This window comes from Panthera pardus, unplaced genomic scaffold (genome assembly GCF_024362965.1).
Source record: "Panthera pardus isolate Hobbes unplaced genomic scaffold, ASM2436296v1 HiC_scaffold_4, whole genome shotgun sequence".
In the NCBI taxonomy this organism is placed as follows: domain Eukaryota; kingdom Metazoa; phylum Chordata; class Mammalia; order Carnivora; family Felidae; genus Panthera; species Panthera pardus.
The window spans coordinates 14,233,286-14,260,762 of NW_026526969.1; the positions used below are offsets into that span (position 1 = coordinate 14,233,286).

Consider the following 27,477-nt stretch of genomic DNA (forward strand, 5'->3'; position numbering starts at 1 on the left):
TCTGTAACTAAATGAGAGGAGGTAAGTGAAAAACAGAATCAGGAAGGGCAGGGGGACTGTGGAGCTCCAGGAGTGGAGCGGGGGGTACAGGGGTATAGGTAGTTAAGGTAGCAAAAGCTTTTGTCCTCCATGTGGGCAATACCTGGAAATAAATGGAAGTTGTTAAGCAGTTCAGGTTCTCTGTGCCGGTGGGGGGCCACACCCCCTTTGTGTACAAGTGAGGACACTGACGAGAAGAGAGCCATGAACCTGTACTACATGTTGGTGCCAGAACTAGACCAGTAATAATCTGCCAGCATTTCGGCTACAACACGCTACAGTGGGTGAGGACTCATTCATCTGTTCACCCCACCAAGAGAAGTGTCACACTGCACTCATTCTGGAAGGGGCAACCGTTCTCTGAGCACTTTACAGATATCGACTCAGTTGATTCTCACAACAACCCATTTATCAACATTTGTGGAAACAGCAGCACAGAAAAGTTATAAGGACTCCCCGGACACCACATACATAGTGAGCACCTGCTCTGTGCCAGCCCCTGTTCCAAGGGATGGAAAAAAGGCCGTGAACAAAACCAAGCCCCTGCCCCAGAGAGCTTACATTCTGGACATGGAACGCTCTTGTAGATGATAGATGTCAGGTGGCTGGAAAAAGAAAGCAGGGTGAGGGGACAGAGTAGGTGCCCTTGGACACCTGTATAAAGGAGCAAGAAAAAGCATACTTGCTAATAATAATTTCAATAAACTCTGGAGCCCAGTGTTCCTAAAGATCTTCATGATGCCCACTGAGTTGCAGCGCAAACGCAGTATTTTTATTGTCGTGGGGCTACTACATCAGAACCCTGGAGCTTAAGATAGAGATCAGGGAGGATAATTTTCTGAACGCCGGGTGTCCAGAACTAGCAGCCTGCACAAGCTCCTTGTCCCTTTTAGCGTTAACCTAATAAACAGCAGCATCCTGCTCTGTGACTGGCGCACAGGCTTGTCGCGGAGCCTCCACGAGAGAAGGCGGGGGACGCACTCCGGGAACCGTTAAGCGCGTTCCCGGGGCTTCAGCCCCGCGGGGCTCTGAGCCTCGCCCCTCTGGGCGCGCTGCGGGTCGGCCCTCGGGCTTCCCGGCGCACGCGCAAGGTCGGCCGGGCTCTCGGGCGCCGGCCACATCCGGGGCTGTGCGGGCCGCGCGGTTACCGTGGCAGCGGGGTCGCGGCAGGCGCGCGGGCAGGGAGGTCCGGAGGCTGCGGGCGGCTGGGCCGCCGGCGGAGCCGCACAGCCGGACAATCGCGCCCGCAGCGCCGAGGGGCGGCCGGGCGGCGCCGCAGCCATGTCACTGGGCACCGCGGATCCGGCCTCGGAGACGGTAAGCGCGGGCGGGCCTCCTCGCTCCCTCCAGCTCGCCGGCTCTCGGGGCCAGGCGCGGTCCGGAGGAAGGGGCACACGGCCGGAGGCCGCCGGGTGACAGCTGCCATTATTGTTACCGCATAAGACCGACCCTTGGGCCCCCGCCCGCGTGCAGCCGGCCGGGCGTCGCCGCCCCTCACCCAGCCTCCAGCCGCCCCTAGACCCCGCCAGCCCGTGCACAGGCCGCCGCTTCCAGGAAGCCCTCCCGGACGCCGCGCCCTCCTTCGAGGCCCCGGCCCGTGCCGAGCCTGCTACCGCGGTCCGCGGGGCGACGGAGCTTACTGTGTAAGTGCTGGCCCACCCGTGCCTCCGGGGCAGGGGGCAGCGGCCGGCCTGGGTGTGCAGGGGGAAACCCCCCCCCCCCGGCCCGGACAACAGTGCCCTGCCCGGCGCTGATGGGAGAAGGCTTCCCCGGGGGAGGCGTCCCCAGGTTTACTCCTTTGGGTGAGGGCAAACGTGCTGTCCGCTCGTGCCTTTTCCAAGTGTTTTGGGTGCGCCCACTACCCGCTGGAGGGGAGGCATCCACGTGGGTAAGTGGCATTCCCGTTGGGGGAGAAGAAGGCAGGAAACAGAGCGTCAAGATCACTTCAGAGAGTGAGCTGTGCAGAAAATAAAACAGGCCCCATGTGATGGAGGTGTTGCAGAGGGCTGCTTTAGACGGGGTGCCCGGAGCAGCCGCTCTGAGGACGCCGTGGATGAGGACGAGAAGGAGACAGGCTGGTAAAGACCTGAGAGCAGTGGGGCAGCAGCATGTACTAAGCATGTACCAGCATGGACTAAGGTCCTGAGAGGGGAGAGTGGGGTGTGGCGCAGCGCCTGCACGAAAGCTTGCTGGGACCTCCTGGGGGAAAGGGGTGTGCATGGAAGGTGGGCACCCGCCTGGCCACGGGAGCCGTGCAGGCCATGCAGGGAGCGTGGATTTTACTGCAGGCGGGGTGAGAAGCCTTGGGAGGGCTCCAGACAGAGGGAAATTTGCTCACTTTGCTTCCTTCTCACTGAGAGGGCAGCACTCAGCCGGGCTGGACAGCCAGGGCCCAGGCTCAGTGCTGCTGGCCCCTGGGAGCGACTGAACTTGTCCCTCAAGGCAGCGAGTCTTGCCTCATCTGGGAGGCCCGCCCACCTACAGGCGACTCAGTTACCGCTAAGGCTCCTTCATCTTTAGAAAGTGACGTTTTATGTCGTGATTGTAAAACTCATGACCGTTAGAGAAAACTTAGAAAGTCCGTTTACCTGCACAAGACCTGGTCAGTATCTGGCGGACTTCCTTCCGCTCTTTTTGCAATGCATCTTTTTCCACGCACCTTTGAAAAAAGTTGAGAGCGTATTTGACTCGTTTTGTAACCTTTACTGTTTAATTTGTTGTTAGCGTTTTCCCACAGCCGCACGTTTTCACGAGCATGATATGAAAAAGTCTAACCTGTGGATGCCCTTATTGTATTCACCCATTTCCCTGCTCTTTACTCTTTTGTTTTCGCTGTTCAGCTATTAGAAACAGTGCTACTATAAACATCCTTACGCACATAAACATTTGCTAAGCCCCTTACGTGTGAGGCTCTGAGGACACAGAACAAGTTAAGCCATGTTGCCTTGGTCTCAAGGAGAAACTGTTGCAAAGCTCTCTCCACGTCTAGGAGACGCCCTTGGTCCAGGCTAACGTGCGGCTTTTCTGCTAGCTTGCATCTGTGCTCAGTTAGACAAGAACCTCTTGAGAGCAGGCACTGTCCAGGCTGTCCATTCTCTCAAGTCCCTTGGAATAGAGCTGCCTCTAGGCTTGCTCGTGAACTTTCGCAGAGCGCTTACTGTGTGCCAGGGGCCTCACTGTGCGGCGGCCGTAAGCGGCTCTGCTGACCGCAGTACAGAGCCACGGGGGTGACGTAGAGGCTGAGTGGGGCCACTGGTGATTTAAGGGCCAACATTCGTAAAAAGGCTCACAGTTTCTAGAACGAGACAAGAAGAGCATTTATTAGACATTTACTATGTGTCAGGTTCTATGTCGCGTGCTTTATTAGCCCCCTGGCCCAGACCTCAGGTCTCCTCTCCCCCCAGCCCTGCCCCCGACCTTTTGCTCACAATCTCCTGTGCTCTCCTGCCTCCCAGATCATCCTGCAGCCTCACAGCACCACGGCTTGAACATATTTATAATGGCTGCTCTGAAGTCTTTGCTAAGTCCCTCATCCGGGCTCCTTCAGAAGTTTCTATTTCTGCTCTTTCCCCCTTCTAACGCTCACACTTTCCTGTTTCTCTGGGTATCTCATGGTTTCCTGTCGGAAGCTAGACATTTAGATGGAATGTGACAGCGACCCTGGGTCGCCACCCCTCCTCCCCATGGGCTTGGTGTTTGCTTGGTGGTCCGTGTTTGGTGAGTGACTTAGCTGGACTAACTCTGAGGTCCTTCTGCCCGCGCTGTGCAGCCTCTGGTTCCCTGCAGGTTTTGTCTTGTTTGCATCTCTCTTAACTTCACTACCTAGGGGTCACCCTTGGGTCAACAGAAGCCATTTTTTGATCAACGGCTGTGGCTAAGCCCCTTGGCCTGTCACACTGCGTGTGCCTGTGTGCGTGTGCGTGCGTGCATGTGTGCACCTGTGTGCGTGTGGCTTGGAGGCTGCTGTCACAGTGTGCGACTTTACGGTTTTGCCCACCCGCAGCCAGGGACTAGAACTTGGGTTGCCCCTCTCCGTCTCCCCTGCACGGGCAGCCTTAGACGCGCACGTGCCCTCCGGACCTCCAGATATTGTACCTGTAGGCCTGGCTCCTGGGAGCGGCTCTTGTGGCGGGGTGGTTTCTTGTGCAGCCAGTGTTTGCTTCGAGGTTGTGCTAAGGCCCCTCAGCCAGGGTTGGTCTAGGTGTGTGGGGAGTGTTTCCAAGCCCTCCTCAAGCCCACGGCCACGTGCGCGCGGTCTAGCACTTGGAGGCAGCCTCCCTGACCCTCGAGGTCGACTGTGACCCCAGGGAGGCTCTTCTGGGCTCTGTTAAGCTTCTGGTTGTTCTTCAGATGGGCTTCCTGCTGCTGCCGTCACAGAGCTAGGAGGCCCCTGTCATGGCTCCCCACCACGTCCCCATTGTCTTCAACTTGGCATTGGAATCGGGGAGCCATTGGGATCCTCCACCATGCACTACAAATACAGCCAGGCCCCCGTGCTACCGCCCGGGGCCAACAGCAGGGACGGCCTCCTCGAGTGACAGTCCTGTTGTGGTGTGGGGAGGTGGGGGCCTGACCCTCCCTGAGCGGAACCTCTGCCCCGCGAGCAAGCTGGGGACCTAGAATTCCTAGTCGGCTGCTCCTGGGGTAGGGCTTACACCCTCCTTCTGGGCGCAGGGAATCTCCCCCACCGCTCACCACCGTCTTGCCTGCACCCACCTAGAGCCTATCTCCCTGGAGGAGTTCCCGTGGGACAGGGCTGGGGGTGGGGGGGCAAGGGATGCCCCGGACTGTTCTCTCCCAGATTTAGTAGATTTTCTTGAGTGAATCTCCTCCGTTGCTCTCTGCCCTTAGGCCAGTTTCCAGAAACCCAAATGATTGTTTGTTTGATGGCTTTCTGTATTAAACGGCTGTCTGTTGAGGAGACAGTCGTCCGAGCTCCTCACCCCATCATTCTGGAAGACCACTCCTAGGGAACGTGTTGTATTCCTTTTTCGCCGACACCGTGTACTGAATCCCCGCAGGCTCCCCCGTCTCCTTCGAGACCCGCTCTTTTTTCCCAGTGTCTGCTTAGTACACATATACTTCTAGTGCTTTTTGAACGCTAGAGGAACGTGTTCTCCTTTGTTGAGGAAGCTGGGATGCACAGGGTCAGTGGTGTGGCCAACGTCACACAGCCGGCGGGGAGGCACGATGCTGCTCTGGGCCCCGTCGGGCTCTCCGCCCGCCTGCCCCGAGGCCGCCCCGGCTCCCGACGCCCAGGGAACGGGTGCGGCAGCTCAGACTCTGCTCAGAGACATCAACGCGTTCATTGTCTTTAACGCAGCCCCTGGTCTGTCTGCTGCAGCCTGACTGGCGGGCAGAGGGAGGGAAGGCGGGGAGGATCCGCCGGGGGGGAAGGCGTGGTGGGTGAGCGCACCTGTGGGAGACAGATCCCTTGGTTTTGTCCGCCACACGGTAGCCTCGTTTCCCTGTTGAGCCTTCAGGCCATTAAACAAGTAATGATGACCGGCGTCCACAGAGAAAGTCGGCGCTCCTCCTCTGTGCGGTTTCCAGCGGGTCCACGCCCGCCGTCGGCAGGCATGTCCTTTGCGATGCCAGGGCACGGTCGCCACCGTGTCTCCCCAGATCTGGCACGGGATCTGCACGTTGAACCTGCTGCCTTCCCTTCCTAAACGTTGGGCGTCATTTTCACATGCTGTGCTCAAGGAAGACGCTCTGTGATCGTCATGTGCTAGTTGTGCCTTAAAACATCACTTGTGAAATGCCGCAGAAAATCCGTCAGTGATTCTGTTTATTTGGGGCACACGACCTTCCCCCCGTCCCACATCAGGTCACGCCACACCTTTAGTCCGGACCCTGTGTTTAAGATCGCTGGGCTGGAGGGCTGCCCCGTCCCGACAGCGACACCTTACCCACCCCGCACCCTTCTGGCACGGCCATATGTTTCCAGTGGAACATCTGCTGGAAGAATTGTTCCTTAAGGTACTGATACTATGGCCATATGGCTTAGTCCGTACTTGTGCTTTTCAGAAGGCAGCAAAGTCCCACGACGACACCGTGTGGGTTCAGCCGCACCCACACGGCTTGCTGAGACACGCTCACCAGCAGACACAGGCTTCTCGGCTCCCAGGACGGGTGTCAGTTCCTAACTCCTGGCAACCGCACCGCGAATCAACAGCACGGCGATCAGAGGGGATTTACGGGTTTATGTGTGTTCCTCCTTTCCCTTTTTTTAGGATTTAAAACTGAGTAAGTGAGTTAGCACAGAAACAGTCTTCTCTTGGGAAATGACATCCTCGTACTGAAATTAGGTGGTACAGGTTTTCTTCTACCCTCCACGGCCGGGCAGGAAGGTTTCTACGGCCAAATAAGGCATGTATTAATGCGCGTTGTGTTTTTAAATGACTTTGACTTGTTCTTGTCAGGATCCAGTCCCAGGTCCCTTGTGCCTTGATGTGAAGATGAATAAGAGAGCATTTAAACGATGTGAGACACGTTCCTTTTCCCCAAAACCGTTTCTTTATCGACAGTACATAGCGGATCCTTGGATGTGGTGCCGCTAGATGGACAGACGTGGAGCAGCCCGAGTGGGTGGAGCTTTGTGTCACGTCCGCCACCGTTCTTTGGGCTGCAACCGAGCGGGCTGGCCGCTGCCCACTTTGCATGTTCTGAGCTAACTCGGAGTGGGTTTCTTGAGTCACTGTCTCAGCAGCCGTGGATGGGCTGTTTTCACTTTGTACTTGTGACCGTGGGGGGGCCAGGCAGGTTCCCTAAAATTTCACTGTTTCCATCTCTTCTTCCAGGGAGATGACAGTCTGTCCGCAATTACCTTTGACTCTGACTTTGAGACGGTGAGTGTGATCGGGGCACAGCCGCTTGTCCCACTGCTGGTTATCTGGCCCCTACACGTTACCCAAACACGCCCCCGGCTCTTTCCCCGCAAACGTGACGTTTAGAGCCGGAAAACACACTCCAGGGGCTACTCTGCACTTGAGGAGTTTTGAGCCCTTGGTTGGTATAGGTAACCGTGATTATAATTTTAAAACTTGTATCCGGGTGTTAGTTGTGAGTAAAGTATATTTGAGGCACATTCTAAGCTCCTATCCTGCTTCTGGTTTTGGTGTAACATGAAGGGGGGAGAGGGCTCTAGGCTGGAGAAGGGATTCGCTTTGGCAGCCGCGGCTCTGGCGGTGTGTGATGTCCTGGCACGATGGCCCCAGGGTCCCCTGGATGCCAGGAGTGGCCTGAAGGGAGAGTGGCCAGCAGGGGTCCCAAGGCAGAGCAGCCCCCAGCCTGGCCGGTCAGGGTTTGTCTGGGGAGCCGTGCTGGGTAGAACATGCAGCCTGCCGGCTTCGCGGTCACAAAAAAAGAGCACAAGGCACGTGTCCAGCAGGCAGAGTCACAGACGAGCCTCAGCGCATGGCTCTGAGGGCACGTGGCACCAGTAGGTCTCCGTTCCACCTCGGCTCTGTGCACTCGAAGGGGAACATCACGCGCCCGTTGTCTGCAGTGAGGGACCTCTGCAGATTAGGGGGTGTTCCCTCAACACCACTGAGGCCGTGGACCCAAGATGCTCCCCGGAGGAGGAGGGATCCAGCTCATGTCCAGGGAAAATTCAGATGGCAGGGCTCGTGGTTTCTGCTGGAAGGGAGGGAGGAGGGATTCTCTGTCCAAGAGGAAGCCGATGAGGTTTGTCCTTTTCCTGGGCACGCGGCAGGGCCCAGTTCTGCACTTGGCATCAGGGTTGCCCTGGGAGACGGTGTTCCGACAGGGCCCCTCCCGTGCGGGACCGTCCCTCCCCAGTGGGGTTTGTACTTGCCGTATTCCTGCCGAGTCCATCCTGGTGGACGGTCACACCTTGGTGCTGCAGGCGCTGGCCTGAGGACAGTCAGGGGGGCCGAAGATAGTTGTTCGCGTGGCATCTTCAGTGTGCTTCTAGGTAGTGTCCCGAGAGCTCCCGGGAACCCAGTGCAGCCAGAACACCGCACGGATCACGTTTTCCTGGGTCACCTCGCTGTGCTGTGTGTTTCTTCCTGGGCTCAGCCTTCACTCATGTCTCTGCTGTTAACCTCTTCTCTCGCTGCCCTTGCACCTGCTCTGACCCGTCCTGAACATGCCTGTGCTTCACTTTTGGGGCCATCGGGCTCAACGTGCTTTACATCGTTTCTTTTCTTTCAGAAAGCAGAGAGGAAAAGTTTCCACAAACCTCCACCCACATCACTGAGTAAGTATGACCAGGCCCTTCATCCCTCCAATTTCTGCACTTTAACCCAGAGAAAGGGTTTTAGAAGCTGTCCTTCCCTGATGTCTTGGGAGAAAGATCAAGAATGTCTTCTTCAAACACCTGGGGTTATCAAGAAGTGACACTCCCACCACTTGGCTCCATTTTGTGTTGGGGTCTCGGGAGTCGGCACTCTCGGGGTCCCCGCCTTCCCTGTGGCCCTTGTGGTGGGGTCTCGGGAGCCAGCACTCTGGGGCCTCCACCTTCCCTGTGGCCCTTGTGGTGGGGTCTCGGGAGCTGGCACTCTGGGGTCCCCGCCTTCCCCCGTGGCCCTTGTGTTGGGGTCTCGGGAGCCGGCACTCTCGGGGTCCCCGCCTTCCCTGTGGCCCTTGTGGTGGGGTCTCGGGAGCCAGCACTCTGGGGCCTCCACCTTCCCTGTGGCCCTTGTGGTGGGGTCTCGGGAGCTGGCACTCTGGGGTCCCCGCCTTCCCCCGTGGCCCTTGTGTTGGGGTCTCGGGAGCCGGCACTCTCGGGGTCCCCGCCTTCCCTGTGGCCCTTGTGGTGGGATCTCGGGAGCCGGCACTCTCGGGGTCCCCGCCTTCCCCTGTGGCCCTTGTGGTGGGGTCTTGGGAGCCGGCACTCTTGGGGTCCCTGCCTTCCCCCATGGCCCCCGTGGGAGGAGGCCCAGCAGGGGGCTGAAGCTCCCAGGGGCCGCTGTCCCAGGAGCCTCCTGCAGACGCAGTGCTCTGGCCTCTTGGGTTCTTTCCCCGCCCTCTGAACCCGCTTGTGTCTTCCGAACGCTGCCTCGGCCAGAAGGCCTCATCCCCTCGGGATTGAGTCAGAGCTGCTGTGGACGCCGTGCTGAGCGGGTGTAGTGGTTTCCCGGTGGGCTTGCCCTGCGGCATCTGTGGGCAGGTTCTGTGTTCCCCATCCTCTGCGGGGAGACACCATCCTTGGCCGTGGTCACGTGGGTGGCTGCCTGCTAGGGACGATGTTGCGGGGATGGGTGTTGCTCTGCCCCGACAGCCGGCGGAAGGCCGGGCAACTTCTGAATAACAGCCATTTACTTCTGACAGTCCTGGAGGCCCAAGTCCAAGACTCGGGTGGGCGTCCGCACGGTGGCTGTGATGAGGCGTCTTCCAGGTTGTGGGCGGCCGCGGCCTGGTTGTACCTCACGTGGGGGAAGGGGTGAGGGAGCTCTGGGACCTAATCGTGACCTAATCATCTCCCCCAGGCCTCACCCCGACACCAGCACGTTAGGGTTCACGTTAGCGTTCAGCGTACGACTGGGGGGGCACAAGCGTTCAGTCGTGGCAGATGGGGTTTTAGTCCAGACGGCCAGCCAGGCCTCTCTTCGTCCGGGCCGTTCCGACACTGCTCTAGTGCACAGAGAACCACGTGTGAATTTGATGCTTAGGAACACCTTTCCGAGAGAGCTTAAATCCCGGCGGACCTCCCTGCCCTCCGTGCTCGCGCACTCCCTCCAAAAAATAAAAAAGGAAGAAAGAATCTATCAGTTTGGGGTTTTGATGTCCTTCCTCTCCTTCCATGGAGGAATTGAGAATTGATGTGAAGGGCGGGTGTGTGTGTTTTAAACCTTCTTGTTTTAGAACCATTTTGTTTTAAGTTCTCTTTGGTTACAAGGTAAATGTTAGAACATCTTTAATTGTTTTTACTGAATATCAGCGTTTCAAGTGTTTCAAATAGTAATCGTCCAATTGTTTGTATCTTGATTTCTGTAAACGTCAGAGTCGTGCTTCACATAACTTAGAACGGTGAAAGCCCCAGAAGTATCCAGAAGTCGAGGGGTGCTGAACTTCAGCACCCTGCTTTCCCCCGTGCTTTCTCCCCGCAGCCCACGCTGGGAGTCCCGTATGGCCCAGCCCTGGTCCTCAGAGCCTTTTTCCACCCCCCGACCTTCAGGGTCCTCTCCCCAGCACCCCGGCGCCCCCTTCCCTGGGCTGGCTCAGCCCTCTCACACGGGGTGAGCCATCTCCACTCAGATGCCCACTCCTGTAGCGGCCTTTGGGACACCAGCCCAGCAGGTGTGCTTCTGTCTGGTTTCCTGGGCCGGGACAGCGGCAACCACGTGTCCTGTTCACTTAGCCAGTGTTGTTCTTTAAGGCCCGACTGGATTCCGGGGCCCAGGGCTCTGCTGCTCACAGCCCCGCTCGCCCAAGTATCTCGTATCTCCCGACTCCTGTTTCCTTCTGCCTTCCCACTTTTGTCCACGTGCGTGCGTGTTTCCTGAGGGATCCTTACCGGTCGCTGATAGCTCACGTGGGCCAGGGAGGGAAATGTTACTGGTGGAGCTTGCCCCTGACGGCCAGCTTACTTTATAAGTGAGCACTTAAATGGACGGGGTTGGGGAGGCCTTCAAGCATGCCCCCAAGCCGGGGCGCCGTGGTCCCGCTGAGGGAAAATGCGTCCATGTCTAACGAGTCTGTTCTCTCGTCCCAAATTATAATGAGAAATCTCCCCTAAATTTTGAAGCCATGGAGAAAACTTAGAGATTTTTTTTAGGTTTTTCAGGACTTACCATAGACAGGAATTTCTTTGCTACTTATAAACATGGTTTATGAACAACTGAGTTATTGCATAAATGTGTCCGATTTTACATAATGAAAGAGATGAAATCCCAGATTAAAAAGTAACTTTAACATGTTTCCCTTGTATGAATAACATCATCAAAAATGCCCAGAAAGGTAATTTTTTTCTCATTTCTTCTACATTTTTTGTTTTACATAGTAAGTTCTAGATAGTATTACTTGTGTCCCTAGGTAGCAAAGTGAAAAATATTTATACTGTTAAGCGCAAAGGACAAAATTGTGTGTTCACTGTTCTGTGACTGTAATACACCTGTATCTGAGAACATCAAATACTGGTAGAATTATGACTGGATTTTTAGATAAATTTCCTTTTATGTTATGTCTTTATAATAAAATTCCAAAAACAAACATAAGTATGTATATACTACATATATATATATAACTATGTGATATAGCTATATAATATGTAGTATATAACCATACGCTGTGTTTTTTACTTTTGTCGGAATGTTCTTATGAATGTTCTGGTACCATTTTTGTGTCACTAAAGCACAAATGTTGAGAGGCATCGATACCTTGCCCCTCTGAAACCATGTATTGGCTTTTTAGAGTCACCTTATCACTCTAAACCGAGGAAAGTGGCATCCTGGAGATCTCTGAGGACAGCAGCAAGCATGCCTCTTGGTAACAGAATGTCCTTAACCCCACAGAAGCTGTGGCTGGGAAGCTCGAAGCCAGGTATGCGGGACGTGGTTGGTCCGACAGAGAGGCCCTTCCCGCTCCAGAGGAGGGTTTGACGAGTGGCGGGTGGTGATTTAAGATCGAGTTCGTGGGGCGCCTGGGTGGCTCAGTCGGTTAAGTGTCCGACTTCAGCCCAGGTCACGATCTCACGGTCCGTGAGTTCGAGCCCCGCGTCGGGCTCTGGGCTGACGGCTCAGAGCCTGGAGCCTGCTTCCGATTCTGTGTCTCCCTCTCTCTCTGCTCCTCCCCCATTCATGCTCTGTCTCTCTCTCTATCTCAAAAATAAATAAACGTTAAAAAAAAAATTTTTTTAAAGATCGAGTTCGTAATAGGACTTATTTGCATGACGTTGCTTTTCAACTTCTCAAAGACGTTGAGCCTCATAATCCTTACGTAATCTTTACGTAAGTGTGGTTTCTGACGGTTTGCGGGTGTGACACCCTATCCTTGGAGTCTTGTGACGTCCCAGCACTGCTGGCCCAGCTCCCACCCACTCGCAAGAGCCAGTTGTTAAATTTTTAAGAATTTGGTGAGCTGGTCGATGTCACGCTGGCCGCCTGAAATTGGACATCATAGGACTATTTATACCGTGGAAATAGACAAACGCTCCGGATCTGGGCTTTATTTTCTGAGAGCCAAAAAATTTTATCAGCATCCCACTGATGGCCACCATCTGCTGGTTGTCTTAAGCTTTCTTCAGCCCATGAGCATTGATTAGTAGAGGCAAAACCTTCCGTTGTTTGTCTTACCTGTCATATTAAATCCATGCACGTTCAAAGCAGGAAGTCTGACCCAGCCCCTGAAGTCAGACCTGACCTTGGAGCAGGCATGGGCCAGCCCCCCCAGCACTACTCCCGACTATCTGAGAGCAGCCTTAAGAGTGAAGAGGTCCAATCTCAGGCGTTCTGCCAGCAATGGTGAGCATGTTGACGGTGACGAGGCCACAAGTAAGGGAAAGCTCGGGATCTGTCCTTTGACAAAGTGAGATTTTGGGCTTCCTGTATTGGCTGTGTCCCTACGAGACCGTGGAGAGAGGACGGGAACCCCGCAAGTCCGCTCTGCCCTCCTAACGTGACAGTGACGTGTCCCCAGGCTCCAGTCGGGCCTGCCCCTGTAACTCGGAGGCTTGCTGAAATTTATCGGATGGACAGTACTAGAAATAACAGTTGCACATAGTGAAAACCCTAAATCTCACCAGAAAGCCTGGGTCTGTTGTCCTGTCTCCGTCCTTCTGTCTGGTCTCTCCCCATGTCTCCTCCCCGGCTCTCACGGCTGTCCTCGTGGGCCTCCACAGGGATCGTGGTGAGCCCCTGTCACCCTGACTCCCTGCCGACCCCTTCCTGCTGGCTCTGAGTTCTACTTTGGGCTTAAATGTTGTAGAGTCTCAGTCTATCAGGTGCATTACGGAGACCCGAGTCTGCTTCTCTGCCTCACTCTGTCAGCGCTGGAAGGGCTGCCGTTTGTCTGTCTTTGTCTTTTTGTTTTGTTTGCGATTTAGAATCTAAATGTATCCCTTCTCCTTCTGTCCCCCTTCTTTCCTTTTCCTGCAGGCAAGCCCTGTGTTCACACCTTTCCGTTCTCTCCTGCTTCACCCTTCTACTCACTGTCGGTGTTGGTTTCCTTATGTTCCGGGAATGATCACGGTCCAGCTAAACCGGTGAAATGCTTTGGTCTTCTTTTTTATCAAACGTCCGGGATTTTCTTAAGGCACAGCCAAGAATTCCGTCTACTCTTCAGATGATCTTTTCAGACGTTTGCGTGTCCCCCTCCAGGTCACGTTCCCGGGACCCCTGTCTACAGAGAGAAGGAAGACATGTACGACGAGATCATTGAGCTGAAGAAGGTAGTATTTCTGTCCGTCCTTTGTTGGTTTTAGACCACAAGAGCCTTCCGTAACCACGGGTGGGAAAGTCAGGATCAGTGCCGAGATGTGTGCATATGGAAAGAACATGAGCTTTGCAGGGACGCCCGAGTTTTGTTTTGTTTTAAGTTTATTTACTTTTAGAGAGAGAACATGCGCACGTGCGATGGGGGAGGGACAGAGAGAGGGAGAGAGAGAATCCCAAGCAGGCTCCGCACCGTCAGCACGGAGCCCGACTTGGGGCTCAAACTCACAAACCTCAAGATTGTGACGTGAGCTAAAATCAAGAGTTGCACGCTTAACCTACTGAGCCCCCGGGCGCCTCGAGGAGCACCTGAGTTTAAACCCTGCCCCCGTGCCTTGGAAGCTGGGAGACCCACCTAGAGCCTGCTGCAGGAGAGGCCTCCACTGTTGAGATTCATGTGTGCTCTGCTTCAGCAGCACGGCACGGAAAATGGGAAAGACGGGATTGATACCACAGGCCCTCTGCACGGAGATCTGGCGTCAGATGAGGCCACTGGCATCATCGTTATCAGTAGCCTTCCACGTGTGGACTCTTCGGTGGTAACCAGACGGTCCCCACTCCCTAGCTCAATGGGTCTCTACGGGAGTCTGAGGGAGCTCACGGCTCTTAGCCGGTGATGACCTCGAGATTCAGACCAGGTAGTAGCCTGTCCCAGGTCAACCAGTAGCAGAATGAGGACTTCCCCCAAGGCCACCTGCCTCCCAAGGCCGAGGCTCTTTTTGCTGCCCCGTGCTACCTCCCACTCCTTATGGTGTAAATTGCACTGGAATAAATTATCGCCACCCTCATCGCCTTCGACGGAACCCCTGCTGCCACCCCGCTCTTAGCATCCACGTGCATACTCGTGCCCCTGGACAAGCGGCCAGGGTTCACTTCCTCCGCATCCGGAGGGCCATGGCCCGTCTGGGCACCAGAGGTTAGGTGGGGCGTGGGCGGCCAGCACGCCCAGGGGCACGGCCACGGCGAGGAGTCTTCGAGCCATCTTACCCGAGGAGCCCCCGCTCTGGGCCCCCCGTGCGTGAGACGCAGCCCTTCTGTGGCGGCCCAGACAAGATGCTCCGATGTCAGGGGCCGTCCAGAGACTGCTCCCCCATGGGAGCTGCCCAGCAGTGAAGGTGCTGCTGAAGCATCGCACTCCCTGTCCTGAGGACAGCTGTGTGTCAGAGTTGTTGTGGGGAGAGCCCTCATTTGGAACTCCGAATAATCACTGCAGTAGCAGTCTTGAAAGGAATCTTCTGGAGCTGGAAGTGGTCTCCGGGTAAAATGATACTGACTTTATTCAAACTTCCCGTCACGGACTTATGGGAAAAATCAGTCTAGGCTTCTAAACGCAGGGGGAGGAGAATTTCACTTCCAGGACTCTGAGCTTCAGAGTTGTTTTTCTGTGGCGAGTGGTGCCTCAGTTTCCTGTTGAAAAATGGGGATAATCCAGGAACGGTTTCACAGTCGCGACGCGGGTGCGCCCATCGGCGCAGGGCCCCAGGGAGTACTCTGTGCCACGGCCGGCACCCCGCAAGAGGCCACGAGTGCAGACCATCCCAGGGAGTGGCGGGGATGGCACAGAGGCCCCCCCGCACCCGTCTCCCCCGGCAGTCCACGCAGTGTCAAAGCCAGGCCGCAGACGTGGACTTGGTGCACGTGTCCGGTTCCGTGCCGTGTTGCCGCGTGTGTGCACCCGTGTCCCTGCATGCACGCTGCCCCACGCCACCGGGCATGCTGTCCCTCCAGCTGCCCCTTGGTGGTCGCACCTGCCTCCCACCCCATTCCCCATCCCTGACTCCTGGCGGCCACTGGCTTTTCTCCCCATCTCTATAATTCTGGCATCCTGGTAATGTTCTCTATGTGGACTGATGCAGTATGTGATACTGTGGGGGGAGCTCTGCCTCCTCTTTAGTCACACGTCTTACCTCTTTCGTTGACGAGGGCGCATTTATGGTCGCTTGTCTTGTCTGTGGATTGGCCTGTAGAGTCGCCGTGTCGTTTCTGTTCTCCGAATTCTGCTTTGTCTGATGCTAACATGGCTGCTCCTGCCTTTGTTGGTTAATGCTTCGCTGGCATCTCTCTTTCCATCCTTTTACTTTCGATCTCCTTTCACATTATGTTAAAATGAGGTTCTTGTAGAAAACATGTAGTTGGGCGTGTTTTTTAATCTACGTTGCCACTTCCTGTCTCCTAGTTGGTTTGTTTGGGTCATTTATATTTAATGTAATTATTGGTAGGTTAGGATTTAAGTCTTCCACTTTATTTTGTGTATGTGGCCTCATTACCCCTGGACAGTGAGAGTCCTGATGCTCTAGCAGGCCTCCCCCCCACCCCCCTCCCCCCCGCAAGGAGGCAGGGTGCCTCACTACAGCCTGGCAGGGGTGGGGGGCTTGGCTCCCGGCTCAGCCTTCGCTGGCAGGGGTGAGGCCTGCAGGTTCTGCTGTGTTTGCCTGAGGGTGGGGCGGTTATCACCCGTGCCTTCTCTGCCTGGCCAGGCTGCCCCTTTCCTGTCTGTGCCCGTGGGCTTGTCCAGGCTGTTGGCTTCCCCAGCACTCCCGTCTAGAACACGTCAGGCAGCAGGAAAACTGGGGGGCCCTGCAGTCCCTGCTTGGGTCCTGAGCCCCAGCCTAGTCTGTCTTCTGTCCACCCTTCTGAGCCTTCTTACGTCTGTCTTACATACAGTGTCCACGGCTGCAGGAGTAGGGAACACCGAGTGTACCCCGTTTCCGGAAGCAGAATTCCCATTATTAGATTTCTTCTCCTTCCCGATGGCTGTGCACGAACTGACCTATTCATTAAACACTCACTGAGTGCCAGGGTCCCCTCGTCTCCTGGAGCGCTATGGCGGTCCGGCCAGTGGCAGGCCTGCAGCTGACCTGTCCGGCCTCTCTCTCTGCAGTGCACACTGGGAGTCCGCTTGCCAGTGGTGGGGGCTGGGTTCGTTCGGGCACTGTCTCTCTTCTACGCCTCATGAGTCCTGGAGGGAGAAGGGTGTTTCCAGGTTAACTGGCTAGTTCGGATGCAGGCTGATGCCGGAAGCTGGTTGAGTGCCCTGGCTGTCCCCGTGCGGGCTGTGGGCACGTCTGAACCTCATGTTCTCCAGGCCTCGCGGTTTCATGCCCTGGGAGAAGGCCTTTGCAAGTGAGGACGTGGAAAACAAAAATTAAAAATCCCCTACCATCACCATTTCCTAAAAGGACGACAGAAGCCCAAAGTAGGAGGGAGGAGAGTTTTCTAAAGAGGGCGGTTGTGGAATTGAATCACTTTAGTCCCGTGAAAAATCAGCTGCTCAGGCTTTTTCCCTCCGTTCACCGCAGACTGGTAACAACTGGCAGGGGCCCCCATCTGACCCCCCAAGCCCGAGCTGAGGCCAAGAGTTTTAAGTGGACGTTAGCCTCGGATGAGTTTTGGTGACACGTGCTGTGACACGTGTGGGCTCCCTCAGGTGGGCGTGGGAGAGAGCGGCGTGCCTGCGTGGGGCTGCCTTTAGGGAGGGGGCGTTCCTACTCACGTCGGGTGGTCCTGCACCTGACGGCATCCCCCCTGGTTCCCAGGCACCAGGTGCCTCCTTCCCCCCCAGCGCCACGCACGCGCCCTGACCGGGAACCGGGCCGCCTCGCGAGTTCTGCTCCGACTTGTGTTTCACCTGGGTGTTGGGGTGCGCGTGTGCACGAGTGTGTGTGTGTGTGTGTGTGTGTGTGGTTCTGTCTCCTCTCAGTCCCTGCACGTGCAGAAAAGTGACGTGGACCTCATGAGAACAAGGCTGCGGCGCCTGGAGGAGGAAAACAGCAGGAAGGACCGGCAGATACAGCAGCTCTTGGACCCGTCCCGAGTAAGTCGCGGCCCCGCAGCGGTGGCGCCCGGCCGCGGCAGGGGAGGCGCAGGCTCCGCTCTTCGGGCTGCAGGGGGGAGAGGCCGCCCGCCAGTGTCTTCATCTCTCCGTCTGCTTGCCGCAGGACCCGGATTTTGTTCGGACTCTGGCAGAGAAAAGGCCCGATGCTGGCTGGGTGAGTACCGACTCCAGCAGGACCGATAACCTTCCCGCCGAAGTCTGAATCTCAAAACAGCCCAGAGTTGAGGGACGCCTTTCCTCTAACGCAGTCATGCAAGAGGGGTGACAGGGAGCCAGGGCCCAGGAGCCCCTAAAGCACCGCCCAGGAGCCGGAGAGCTCACGACAAGACGCTGCGGGCGCTGCTGGGGGCGTGAGGGGAGACCGAGAGGCCGCGCAGGGCAGAAGGTGCACAGCAGAGGACAGCGGTCGCGGTGGTGACGTCCCCCGTCACCACACTGAACTAGAGATGCTGAGGAAACAAAGCGGGATAGGATAAAGCCTTTAACACTTTAACACACACACCAGCTCTGCCACGGGGCCGCGTAACGCACAGCACAGCGAGTGAAGCAAGGTGACGGCACCGGCGCCATTCCGTGATGAGGGCTGCGGCGGCGGAGAAGAAGGACCACAAGAAACCTGCTGAGTCAAGGAAGCACACTTCTCGAGAAGAGTGAGATGCAGACAGACCTGGAAGGGATCCAATTCTGAGAGCACTGAGCCCAAGGAATCAAATAACATTAACGATGTGACTTTCGGGTGTGATGATGCAACATTTGCAACAAAGCCCCGTGGGACTACAGGGGAAACTGAGTCAACATGATGGGGGAGCAGGGAGGACGCTGACCAGTGCGACACACAGAATCCATGCGGACCTGTACGGAAAGCGTGCAGTCGGCTCTGTACAGGTGGTTAACACCGGCCCCGTTCCCAGGACGCACGAAGGAAGTACTTTCAGGGCGTGAGCACAGATCGGAGTGTTTCCACAAGAAAATCGTTTTCAGCTTAACAGCAACTCCTAGACAGCGAACAGTTGAGCATAATCTCATTGGATTTTGTGATAGGGACTCAATCCCTATTTTTAAAAAATTGCTTTTAACGTTTACTTATTTTTGAGAGAAGGCGAGACAGAGTGTGAGCGGGAGAGGGACAGAGAGACAGGGAGACAGAGGATCCAAAGCAGGCGCTGTGCTGACAGCAGAGACCCCAATACAGGGCTGGAACCCAGGAACCACGAGACCGTGATCTGAACCAAAGTCAGACGCTTAACCGACTGAGCCGCCCAGGTGCCCCTCGATCCCCACTTTGAAACTCGGGAAACTGAGGTTAAGAGATTTGGCCATGGTGCGCCTGGATGGCTCAGTCGGTTAAGCATCCGACTTCGGCTCAGGTCGTGATCTCGCAGTTTGTGGGTTTGAGCCCCGTGTCAGGCTCTGTGCTGACAGCTCGGAGCCTGGATCCTGCTTCAGATTCTGTGTCTCCCTCTCTCTCTGCCCCTCCCCACTCACTCTCTGTCTCTCTCTCAAAAATAAATAAACATTAATTTTTTTTTTTTTTTTTTTTTTTTTTTTTTTTTAAAGAGAGAGAGATTTGCCCAGGTTGGGTTTATAGTGAATCCACAAGCACCATGCCTTGGTCCCCACTGTTCCTCCGGTAGTTCATATTGGAGAAAAGACGTCTTAAGCTACTCTGAGTAAAACCTCACGCCTTAAACCAGCAGAATAAACACAAATGATCAAAACCAGCGTCAGCAGGACTGAGAACACCGGGCATGCTCAGAGCTGAGACACTGTGTTTTAGGTTGGCGTGACCGAGCAGAGGAATGGCCGTGAAGTTGTGCTTTCCGTTTGCCGGGTACTGCTCTCTTTCAGGCGTGTCTCAGGGAAAAACTCCAGTGTAAAAACCCTTTTACACAAGGAAATTTATAGCTGCCCGATTTGGGGGGGAACATTGAGGAGAAGCCATTACAATTTGAATGATGCCACATGGAAACATTTTCAGAACAAAAAAAATTTTAAGAATATAAATGAGTACAGCTATGTTCAGAAATGGCTGCGTGATTGAGGATTTAGAATTTTGTAAATAATGCATACTTTTAGAGAAAGGGCTCTGCATTTCTGTTCTGATGCTGTGGGTTTTCTGGGTCTTTTTGAGAGAGAGCGTGAGTGGGGGAGGAGCAGAGGGAGAGAGGGAGAGAGAGAGAGAGAGAGAGAGAATCAGAGAGAGAGAGAATCCCAAGCAGGCTCTGTGCTGAGCACAGAGCCCAACCCCGGGCTCAATCCCACGACCTCGGAATCACGACCAGAGCTGATGTCGAGAGTCGGATGCTCCACTGACTGAGCCAACCCCGGCGCCCCGGCTTTTTTAAAATTAAAGTTGATTGAAAGTAGAAATTCTAGATCCTTGGGTGTGTGCAGTTTCCACCTTAACACCCGCTGCCAAATCGCCCTTCGGAGTTGCCGTGTCTTGTGACTGAACGCTATGCTGGTGAGCAAGGTGCCGGTGAGCACTGGGCTGGTGAGCATCGCCCTTCAAGAAACGTCTGCACGTATGCATAAGAAGGGTGATTTCTACTGAAGTCTTGGTCGTAAATAGCAATTTAAGCCTCATCGATCGAGGAATGGGTGTCCACACTGTATGACTGTATCGGGCAGAAGTCACGTAGGGGTGCGGCCCCACAGGGATGGTCCACCAGGACCATTCGTGCCATGAGAAAACCACGTGGCCGCCTGTGCGGTAGGATGCTGTAATGTCAGTGGGTACACATGCACGACACAAGGTCTAGAGGACACAAATTCGCTTGATGACAGTATTCGGTGAGGGGGGTTAAGGTCAAGGGCCATAGTCTGATACATGTTCTCATTTTTCCCCAAGAAGATGTATTCATGTATTACCAAACATAATTGAAAATTAGTTTAAAATCCAACCGGAAAGGCGTTTGGGTAGCCAGAAAGAAAGAAGGGGATATTCTTTCAGGAGCGCAAGCGTGCTGTCTCCCACAGTGACGGGTTGGCAGAGAGAAGGAACAACGAGACGCACGCGGTCTTCCGTGCCCCAGAGTGAAGCTCAGGGTCGTGGGGGGGTCGGCTCTGCTCACTCCCAAGGGGATACCGTGGACACAGTTGTCCTTTGAATCTGGTGATGGCGGTGCATCCGTGCGTTCCTAGTGTGGAACGTGGGGGTTGGGGGGAGGCTCTGCACCTGTCCCACCCTGCCCCCCCCCCGCCCAGCGCCGAGAGCCGGACAGTCGGGCCCTTTCTTTGCTGCGCTAGGGACTACGGGAGAAGCCGGCGACCAAGTGGGGCGGGATCAGCGGGCAGGGGACGCCTAGCCCAGCCTGGGGACAGGAGGGAGGGGGAGCTCGTGGACTGCGGAAGCAGTCGACTTGACGTGCGCGTGTTCAACTGGCAGGTTGTTAACGGGCTAAAGCAGAGGATTCTGAGGCTGGAGCAGCAGTGCAAGGAGAAGGACAACACGATCAAGTACGGGCACGCGCGGGCAGGCAGGGGGTGGGCCGGGGGGGGGAGCGGGCTCCGCAGGGTCTCCTCGGCCGGGCCCTGGCGAGGCTGGCTACAGCCAGCCCACGTGCCCGCTCGCCTCCCCTCGCACCCGGCGGCGGTGTCTGCTCCGTCTGCTGGGACTGCACCCCCAGTCCCCACCCGCCACCCTCCGTCCCACATCCCTTGTCCCAGCATCCTCTTTGTGCCAAAACTACGAAAGGAAGTGTTAGCTGCCTCTTCAAACATCACCCGAACAGCGTCTCCCTCTCATCTTTTCCTGTTCCCGTTGCATCTGAGCCCTGCTCTCTGTCCTCGGTCTGGTGTGGGCCGCGTGCCATCTCCCTGTGGGCCCGTGGGCGCCGGCACCCCAGCGGCCTGCCCTGGTCCCGTGTGGTCCCGGTGGTGCCGTGCGGAGCAGAGTCCTGCCCGGTGGCGCCCGAGTCCCCTTCCGCTTTCTCTCCCTGCGTCCCTTCTCTGTTCCTCTGCTGAAATCGTCCCCTGTAAAAATCTGTGTTATTTGCTGATTTCTTCTGTATTTCGGCACCCTGAACTCCGCACCTTGATTTGCTAGAGCTTTTTATCTGAAGTCTGTTGGATGCTGAGTGGGGGGTGCTGGCAATACGGGTCGGGGGTGACGCTCCTTCCTCACAGAAGGAGCCTCCCACCGCCCCCAGAGGCGGCTGTCCTCGCCCCAGGCTTCACGGGTACCCCGCTTCTTCCACGACAGCCCCCCGCTTAGTGAGGAATAGCTTTAGGGAGTCTGCTTCTGCACAGAAGGGGGCCCGTGGCCGTGAGGACTCTCCGTGGGTCTGCGCCCAGCCCGCTTCTCTTCTGCCAAGCCCTTCCTCCGCTCACGTCCTGGGAGGCGCTCTTGCCCTTGCTCTGCCCCGGGGGGGCCGGCGCTGCCCTACTAACTGTGAACTGGGTTTCTAGCAAACTGCAGACTGATATGAAGACCACTAACTTGGAGGAGATGAGAATCGCCATGGAGACGTACTACGAGGAGGTGCGTGCCCTTCAGGGAGGGGAAGTCAGTGACCTGGGCAGTCGCCCGCCACGCCTGGCACCCTGCGCTTCCGTTCCGTCTCAGCTTGAACGTGAATCCCAGCAACGTAGGCAGAAATCAGGAGCCCGATCACAACTTTTTCAGAGCACGTTCTCCTTCGTGCTCGTTTTGTACCGTAACGTATTTTAATTTGGCGTTTGCAGATTCATCGTCTCCAGACTCTCTTGGCGAGCTCCGAGACCGCGGGAAAGAAGTATGATCATCTCCTCGGGAAGCGTGTTTCATGTTTGGTCCCGAAAGCGCAGGGAACTGCGTGCACTGCCCTTCTCTTTGGAGCAGTGCACGCACCTGCATCAGTCTGTTAACGGTTTCCATCTGGGACGGTGACGCACAGCCACGTGCTGGCTCCTAACCGCATGTTCACCTCCCCATGCTCTGAGTCCTTAATTCCTGCTATGTAACATCCTCCAGCTTAGAATTAGAAAGCGCTGTTGTTCCAAGCAGGGCTTCCTTATTAAGAAGGCGTTTAATGCCAAGTACAAGTCCATCTCCCCCCAAGAAGTTTATTAGAGACATCAGGGCTTCCCCGTCTCGAAGATTCCCTTTTCACAGATTTGGCCACATCACTGCCTCGGCACTGAGCTGTGAACTCAAATCAGGCATTCGCCCTGAGCCAGGCACGGCCTTCCCTTCCTTCTTTTCGGGGTTGGCAGACTTTCTCCGTACAGGACAGCCGCTGCTTTGCTCTTTGAAGCAGGCGAGCCCCGCAAAGCGTCCGCAGACACGGAATGGGCGCATCTGCTAAGCCATCGCCCCCGGGGCGCGTGCCGCGTAGGCTCCTGCAGCGGGTGCCTTGGGCCGTAGGACCGTCACCCACTGGTCAGCACACAACCTGTTTCCGCTAGCGTGTCTGTGCATTCACTTGTCAGCCAGCACCTCACACACGGGCTTCCTCACGAGGCCCATCAGCCTTCTCCCGAGCCCCGGCAGGAACATGGGGCAGCCCCTGAGCGCTGTGAAGGGGACTGCTTTAAACCCTGAACTCACCAACGAAAGCACCCAGGTGTGAAAAGCATGTACTCAACAGGCTGTGAAGGTGCCGCCTGTGGACAGCCCGAGGGTGGCAGTGAAAGCCAAGCCGGGTGCCTGCCCCCCCCAACCCCCCCCCCCGCCCCTGCCTCCCACTCCTGCCCCCCACCCCCCGCCACCGGGAACTTGTCCCTCAGGCTGTCCACCACCCAGCCCGTGGCCCTGTACTGTGAAGGGGTCACACGGTAAGCGTTAGCAAGAATGCAAATTTGCAAATACGGAATCTGAACAATGAGGACCGACTGTATTTTAGACTTTGTAGGATAAGAGGCAAATCAAGCTATTGTACGGCTATTTACGTAACGAGAGAGAACGTAAGTTCCCACAAACGTTTTCGTGATACGATTTAAAATATATTACTACTATCGAATACAGTGTTTTGTTCTGCAAGTTGACGGATGAGCACAGATTTCTGTTTGGGGGACAGCACTTTGCTTCCTTGTAGTTAAGTGTCAGGGTTCCCTGTTCCACTGCAGATATCTGCAGAGAGCACTCTGAGCCACAGACAGGCACCCACAGGTGCCGTGTGGCTGCCCCCCCTTGAAGGCATTTATCCAGCCGGTTTAGAAACCCAAACCTAGCCCTTGGCTTTGCTGTTCCCAGGTCTCCGGGGGAGAAGAGACTGGGCGTCAAGAGGCCGAAGAAAGTGAGCAGCGCCCTCCTGAGCTTGTCCCGGAGCGTCCAGGAGCTCACGGAGGAGAACCAAAGCCTGAAGGAAGACCTGGACCGTGTGCTGAGCAACTCCCCCACCGTCTCCACCACGAAGGGTACTGGCCCGGGAGCCACCCGCGGAGGGGCACTCGAGGAGAGGCCGTGTCTCGGGTTCTTTGAGGAAGGACGCAGGTGGCAAAACACGGGAGAGTCTGACCCTCCCGCTCAACCCCACGCCCCTATTTCAGTTGCCAGAAATGCAGATGCGTACTGCTGGGCAACACCAAAATTGACTCTGAGATCTAAGGAGCACCTGCTGTGAGCCAAGCACCCTTGCAGGTAGTTGGGGAGGGCACTAGACAAAAGCAGACATCCCTCGTGGAGGCCACATCGTACTGGGAGGGAGAAGCCAGCAGGTCAGTCATGGGTCTGGCGGCAGGAAGTGCCACGGAGCGAAATAGGAAGGACAGCAGGTGTCGGGGGCAGTGGCGTGCACCTGTGAGTAGGGTCTTCGGGGACAGCCATGCCCACGGCCAGTGTGCCCAGCATACGTAGGCAGTGGGAGGGTCGTGGCGATGATGGCGGAAGGAAGTCGTGGGGCCAGGCTGTGAAGGCCACACCCGGGCCCTGGGGGCTGGGGCAGAGGTGAGAAGTGCTGAATGGACCGTGTGCAGAAGAGAGGGCGGGAAGACCAGGGCTTCTGTGGCGTCCCCATGGGGGCTGCTGGCGGCCCCGGGCACGGTGGCACCACAGGGATGACAGGTGGCCAGGTTCCGGATGCCTCAGAGAAGGGAGGAGCCGGCTTCCCGAGCTCTTATCTGAGCTGCTGGAAGGACAGGGTGTCCTTGTGAGGTGGAGGTGACGGAGACAGGAGCAGGTCTGGGGATGGGGACGTGTCAAGTCTGCGGTGTGCAAAAGGTGTCCAAGTGGAGGTGGGTGCATCCGGGAGTTCAGGGCAGAGGCCTCAGCAGGAGATGCCCACGTGGGGGGCAACAGCAGAGGGCCGGGCTGGGACTGAGCGCCCCAGTGAGTGAGGAGAGCAGAGTAGGGCCTGGGGTCCAGCCCCTGGTGCGACGCAGCAGGGTGCAGAGGGTGAGCGGTGGCGGTGACGGTGACGGAGCTCAGAGCGCTGGGGAAGGAAGCGCCGGGAGGAGGGAGGAAGGCGGAGCATCCAGCGCGGACTCGTGTGTGGCCTTGAGAAGTTCTGTCTCGGACCGGCACGCACGATCAGGTGTGGATGTCACACTGAGGCCTTAGGAGGCCATCGGCATGGCCAGCTCCACAGTGTGGGCACGGACTCCCTCATTGGGAGGCACCCTTCCTGCACGAATCTGCCAGGCGCCGCGCGGCGGAAGGGGACACGCACAGGCTGTGCTAGAGGTGGGCGGTCGGGGCTGACGGGGCCACCGGGATGGCTGTGCCAAGTTCACCTCTCAAAGCCATTGCTTCCATCAGGTTACACGGAGTGGAGTAAGCCCCGGCTGCTGAGACGGATCGCCGAGCTGGAAAAAGTGAGTGGTGCGCCTCTCAGCTGCCCGTCCTTGAGGACCCGCCTGAGCGCCAGGAGCCGGCGCCCTGTAAAGTGGGGACGCAGATGAGCCCTTTGCTCACAGAATGCTCTCAGCACATGCATGGTGGCTGTCCCCCGCATGGCACGCGATGCAGACGGGAATGAGCAGACTCCGTGCAGGTCTGGACGAGACCCACGGGTCGTGTCGTTCCTGTCCCTGGTGTCACAGGTGGCAAAGCCACGGTCACACGGCCCACGGTTTTGGACTCCTTGTGTCACCAGGGATGGAGGCAGGTGGTCCTAGGGCCTTCCAGAAACCCAGGCGGCCTGAATATCTGAGTCGTCCTAGGGCCTTCCAGAAACCAGGCGGCCTGAATACTTGAGTCGGAAAACTCTGTTTATCATCAGAAAGTTGGGGAGATTAATACTTCCTCATACCTGTCGTGGGTTTGCAGATTTGATTTCACTCCTGTGGTCAGTACTCAGTCCGCTTGTTTGGAGTGGGTCAGAAGGGCCCGCGTCTGCTGCCTGGTCTGGTAAAACGGTGAGAGCTGTCCCCTGGTTTGGCTGAGCGGAGTAAACCTAGAAGGAAGCATCAAGTAACTACAGATCTACACAGCAGAAAACCTGAGTTTTATGCACTGTGGGTATTTTGAGAAGAAAGCTCGTTAGGAAAGAAGGTCACCCAGAGGTGGTGCGGAAGCCCAGGGGGTGGTGCTTTCTCGGCTGAGACACCCACCATCACCGGGGAGCTGGGGCCGCTCAGTCAGTCCCTCTCAGCTGGCAAAACCGGGCTATCATGTGAGATTAAAAGCACAGAGGCTGAAAATTTCAGAAATCCTAAAGAAATGGTAGGGTCAGTGAGCCCAAAGAAAAGCGTATGAGCTCGCCTCCCATGTGCCCTCCGTTCCGTCTTGTTAACGGTGCCTTGCCCCCACCGTGCCAGGCCGGGCCCTGCGGGTAGGGTGCTCTTCACCTCCCCACCGGGCTCCGGTGACGTGGTGCCATCCCGGCTTGTGAGGTCACACGCAGAGCTTGGCCCACACCCGCGCCTGGGACCAGTTTCCATTGGTCACGCTCTTCCTTGGGTTTCACAACCGTAAAGGGAAATGAGAAAGAAAATCTAACAAATGCCTTTTTGCCCCCAGAAAATAAGTTCGATGGAAAGCCCCACATCACAGGCTTCAGAAGAGGTCAAGTCAAGTGCCCCGGTGCAGTCTGCGTCCAGCTCCACCGTGCCCCGGCAGCCGAGATGTGACCGGCACCAGGAGAGCGAGCGTCTCCGGGGGACGGTGCGGAGCCTGAGAGACGAGCGGGACGCGCTGCAGACGCAGCTTCAGGAGAAAGAGTAGGTCGCAAGGCTCGGCCAGCACCTTCCGCCCTGGAAGGGGGTCGCGGCGGGAGTCCAGCCGTGCTGGCGCACTCGGGAGACATGCTCAGCTCCTCGTAGTAACTGCTGGCCTGGTTTCGTGTGCTTGAAAAGTCCTGTATCTTGTTTGTGAGAGAAGAGCCACTTCAGTGGTAAAAACAAGATAGCAATTGACCACATTACGTTACTGAAAGAAGGGGAGGTGTCATTCAAATCTCTTGACTCCATTCCAGAGCCATTCCCAAATTCTTCACTAGAGAATAATCTACTTTCATTGATTTGTGAGGTAGATAGGCCATCAGTTAGATTTTCTTTAAGGTTTAGAATCAGCGGTATGTTTAAGGGATCTTGTCTAAGTACCAAATAAGACAGACATGCTGTGAAGCGTTCAGTGTGACCCTGAGAGTTTGAAAGGAAAAGCCTGCAGAGTTTGCTTATTCGCTGTTGGTTCTCTAGTGTCTTGAGTTGTAGCCTCCTAAAAATGTTCCTGTCTCCTCCGCTGTCCGCTAGTGGCTTCTCTGGTCAAAGTTGTGTTATGAGTAAGCCAAACCCGTGCATCTTCTGAGATGAGGGTTTTCTCTCAGAGTGTGGCCTGGGCAACCAGCAGCCTCAGCATCACCTGGGAGCTGGTTAGCCATGCAGAACCTTGGCCCCGCCCACCTGGGAAGCTGGTTAGAGATGCAGCACTTGGCCCCGCCTACCTGGGAGCTGGTTAGAGATGTAGAACCTCGGCCCCGCCCACCTGGGAGCTGGTTAGAGATGCAGCACTCGGCCCCACCCACCTGGGAGCTGGTTAGAGATGCAGAACCTCGGCCCCGCCCACCTGGGGGCTGGTTAGAGATGTAGAACCTCGACCCCGCCCACCTGGGAGCTAGTTAGAGATGCAGCACTCAGCCCCGCCCACCTGGGGGCTGGTTAGGGATGCAGAACCTCAGCCCCGCCCACCTGGGAGCTGGTTAGGGATGCGGCACTCGCCCCACCCACCTGGGGGCTGGTTGGAGACGCAGAACCTTGTCAGACCCAGATCTCCTGAATCTGACTCTGTGTCTAGCGACGCCCCCTGGTGATCGTGAGCATGTTTAGGTCTGAGAAGGCCTCCCTAAG

The 27,477-nt window shown here is 56.4% G+C and overlaps 1 protein-coding gene across 10 annotated transcripts in view; it reads left to right on the forward strand.

Moving 5' to 3' along the window:
- The first annotated feature begins 1,140 nt into the window (after nucleotides 1-1,140).
- The window catches only part of IQCE (IQ motif containing E), a 40,468-nt gene continuing 14,131 nt past the window's right edge, over nucleotides 1,141-27,477 (forward strand). Inside the window, exons 1-15 of one of the 10 annotated variants that reach the window (XM_053893739.1) lie at nucleotides 1,141-1,356; nucleotides 1,483-1,682; nucleotides 6,843-6,890; nucleotides 8,218-8,263; nucleotides 11,419-11,547; nucleotides 12,333-12,467; nucleotides 13,323-13,393; nucleotides 17,137-17,250; nucleotides 17,375-17,425; nucleotides 20,660-20,730; nucleotides 21,682-21,754; nucleotides 21,958-22,007; nucleotides 23,447-23,610; nucleotides 24,950-25,005; nucleotides 26,153-26,352. In XM_053893739.1, the coding sequence (XP_053749714.1) occupies nucleotides 11,484-11,547; nucleotides 12,333-12,467; nucleotides 13,323-13,393; nucleotides 17,137-17,250; nucleotides 17,375-17,425; nucleotides 20,660-20,730; nucleotides 21,682-21,754; nucleotides 21,958-22,007; nucleotides 23,447-23,610; nucleotides 24,950-25,005; nucleotides 26,153-26,352 (1,049 nt within the window). In that variant the 5' untranslated portion in view covers nucleotides 1,141-1,356; nucleotides 1,483-1,682; nucleotides 6,843-6,890; nucleotides 8,218-8,263; nucleotides 11,419-11,483. The other 9 variants (XM_019422486.2, XM_019422488.2, XM_053893740.1 and 6 more) reach the window with 9 other exon arrangements.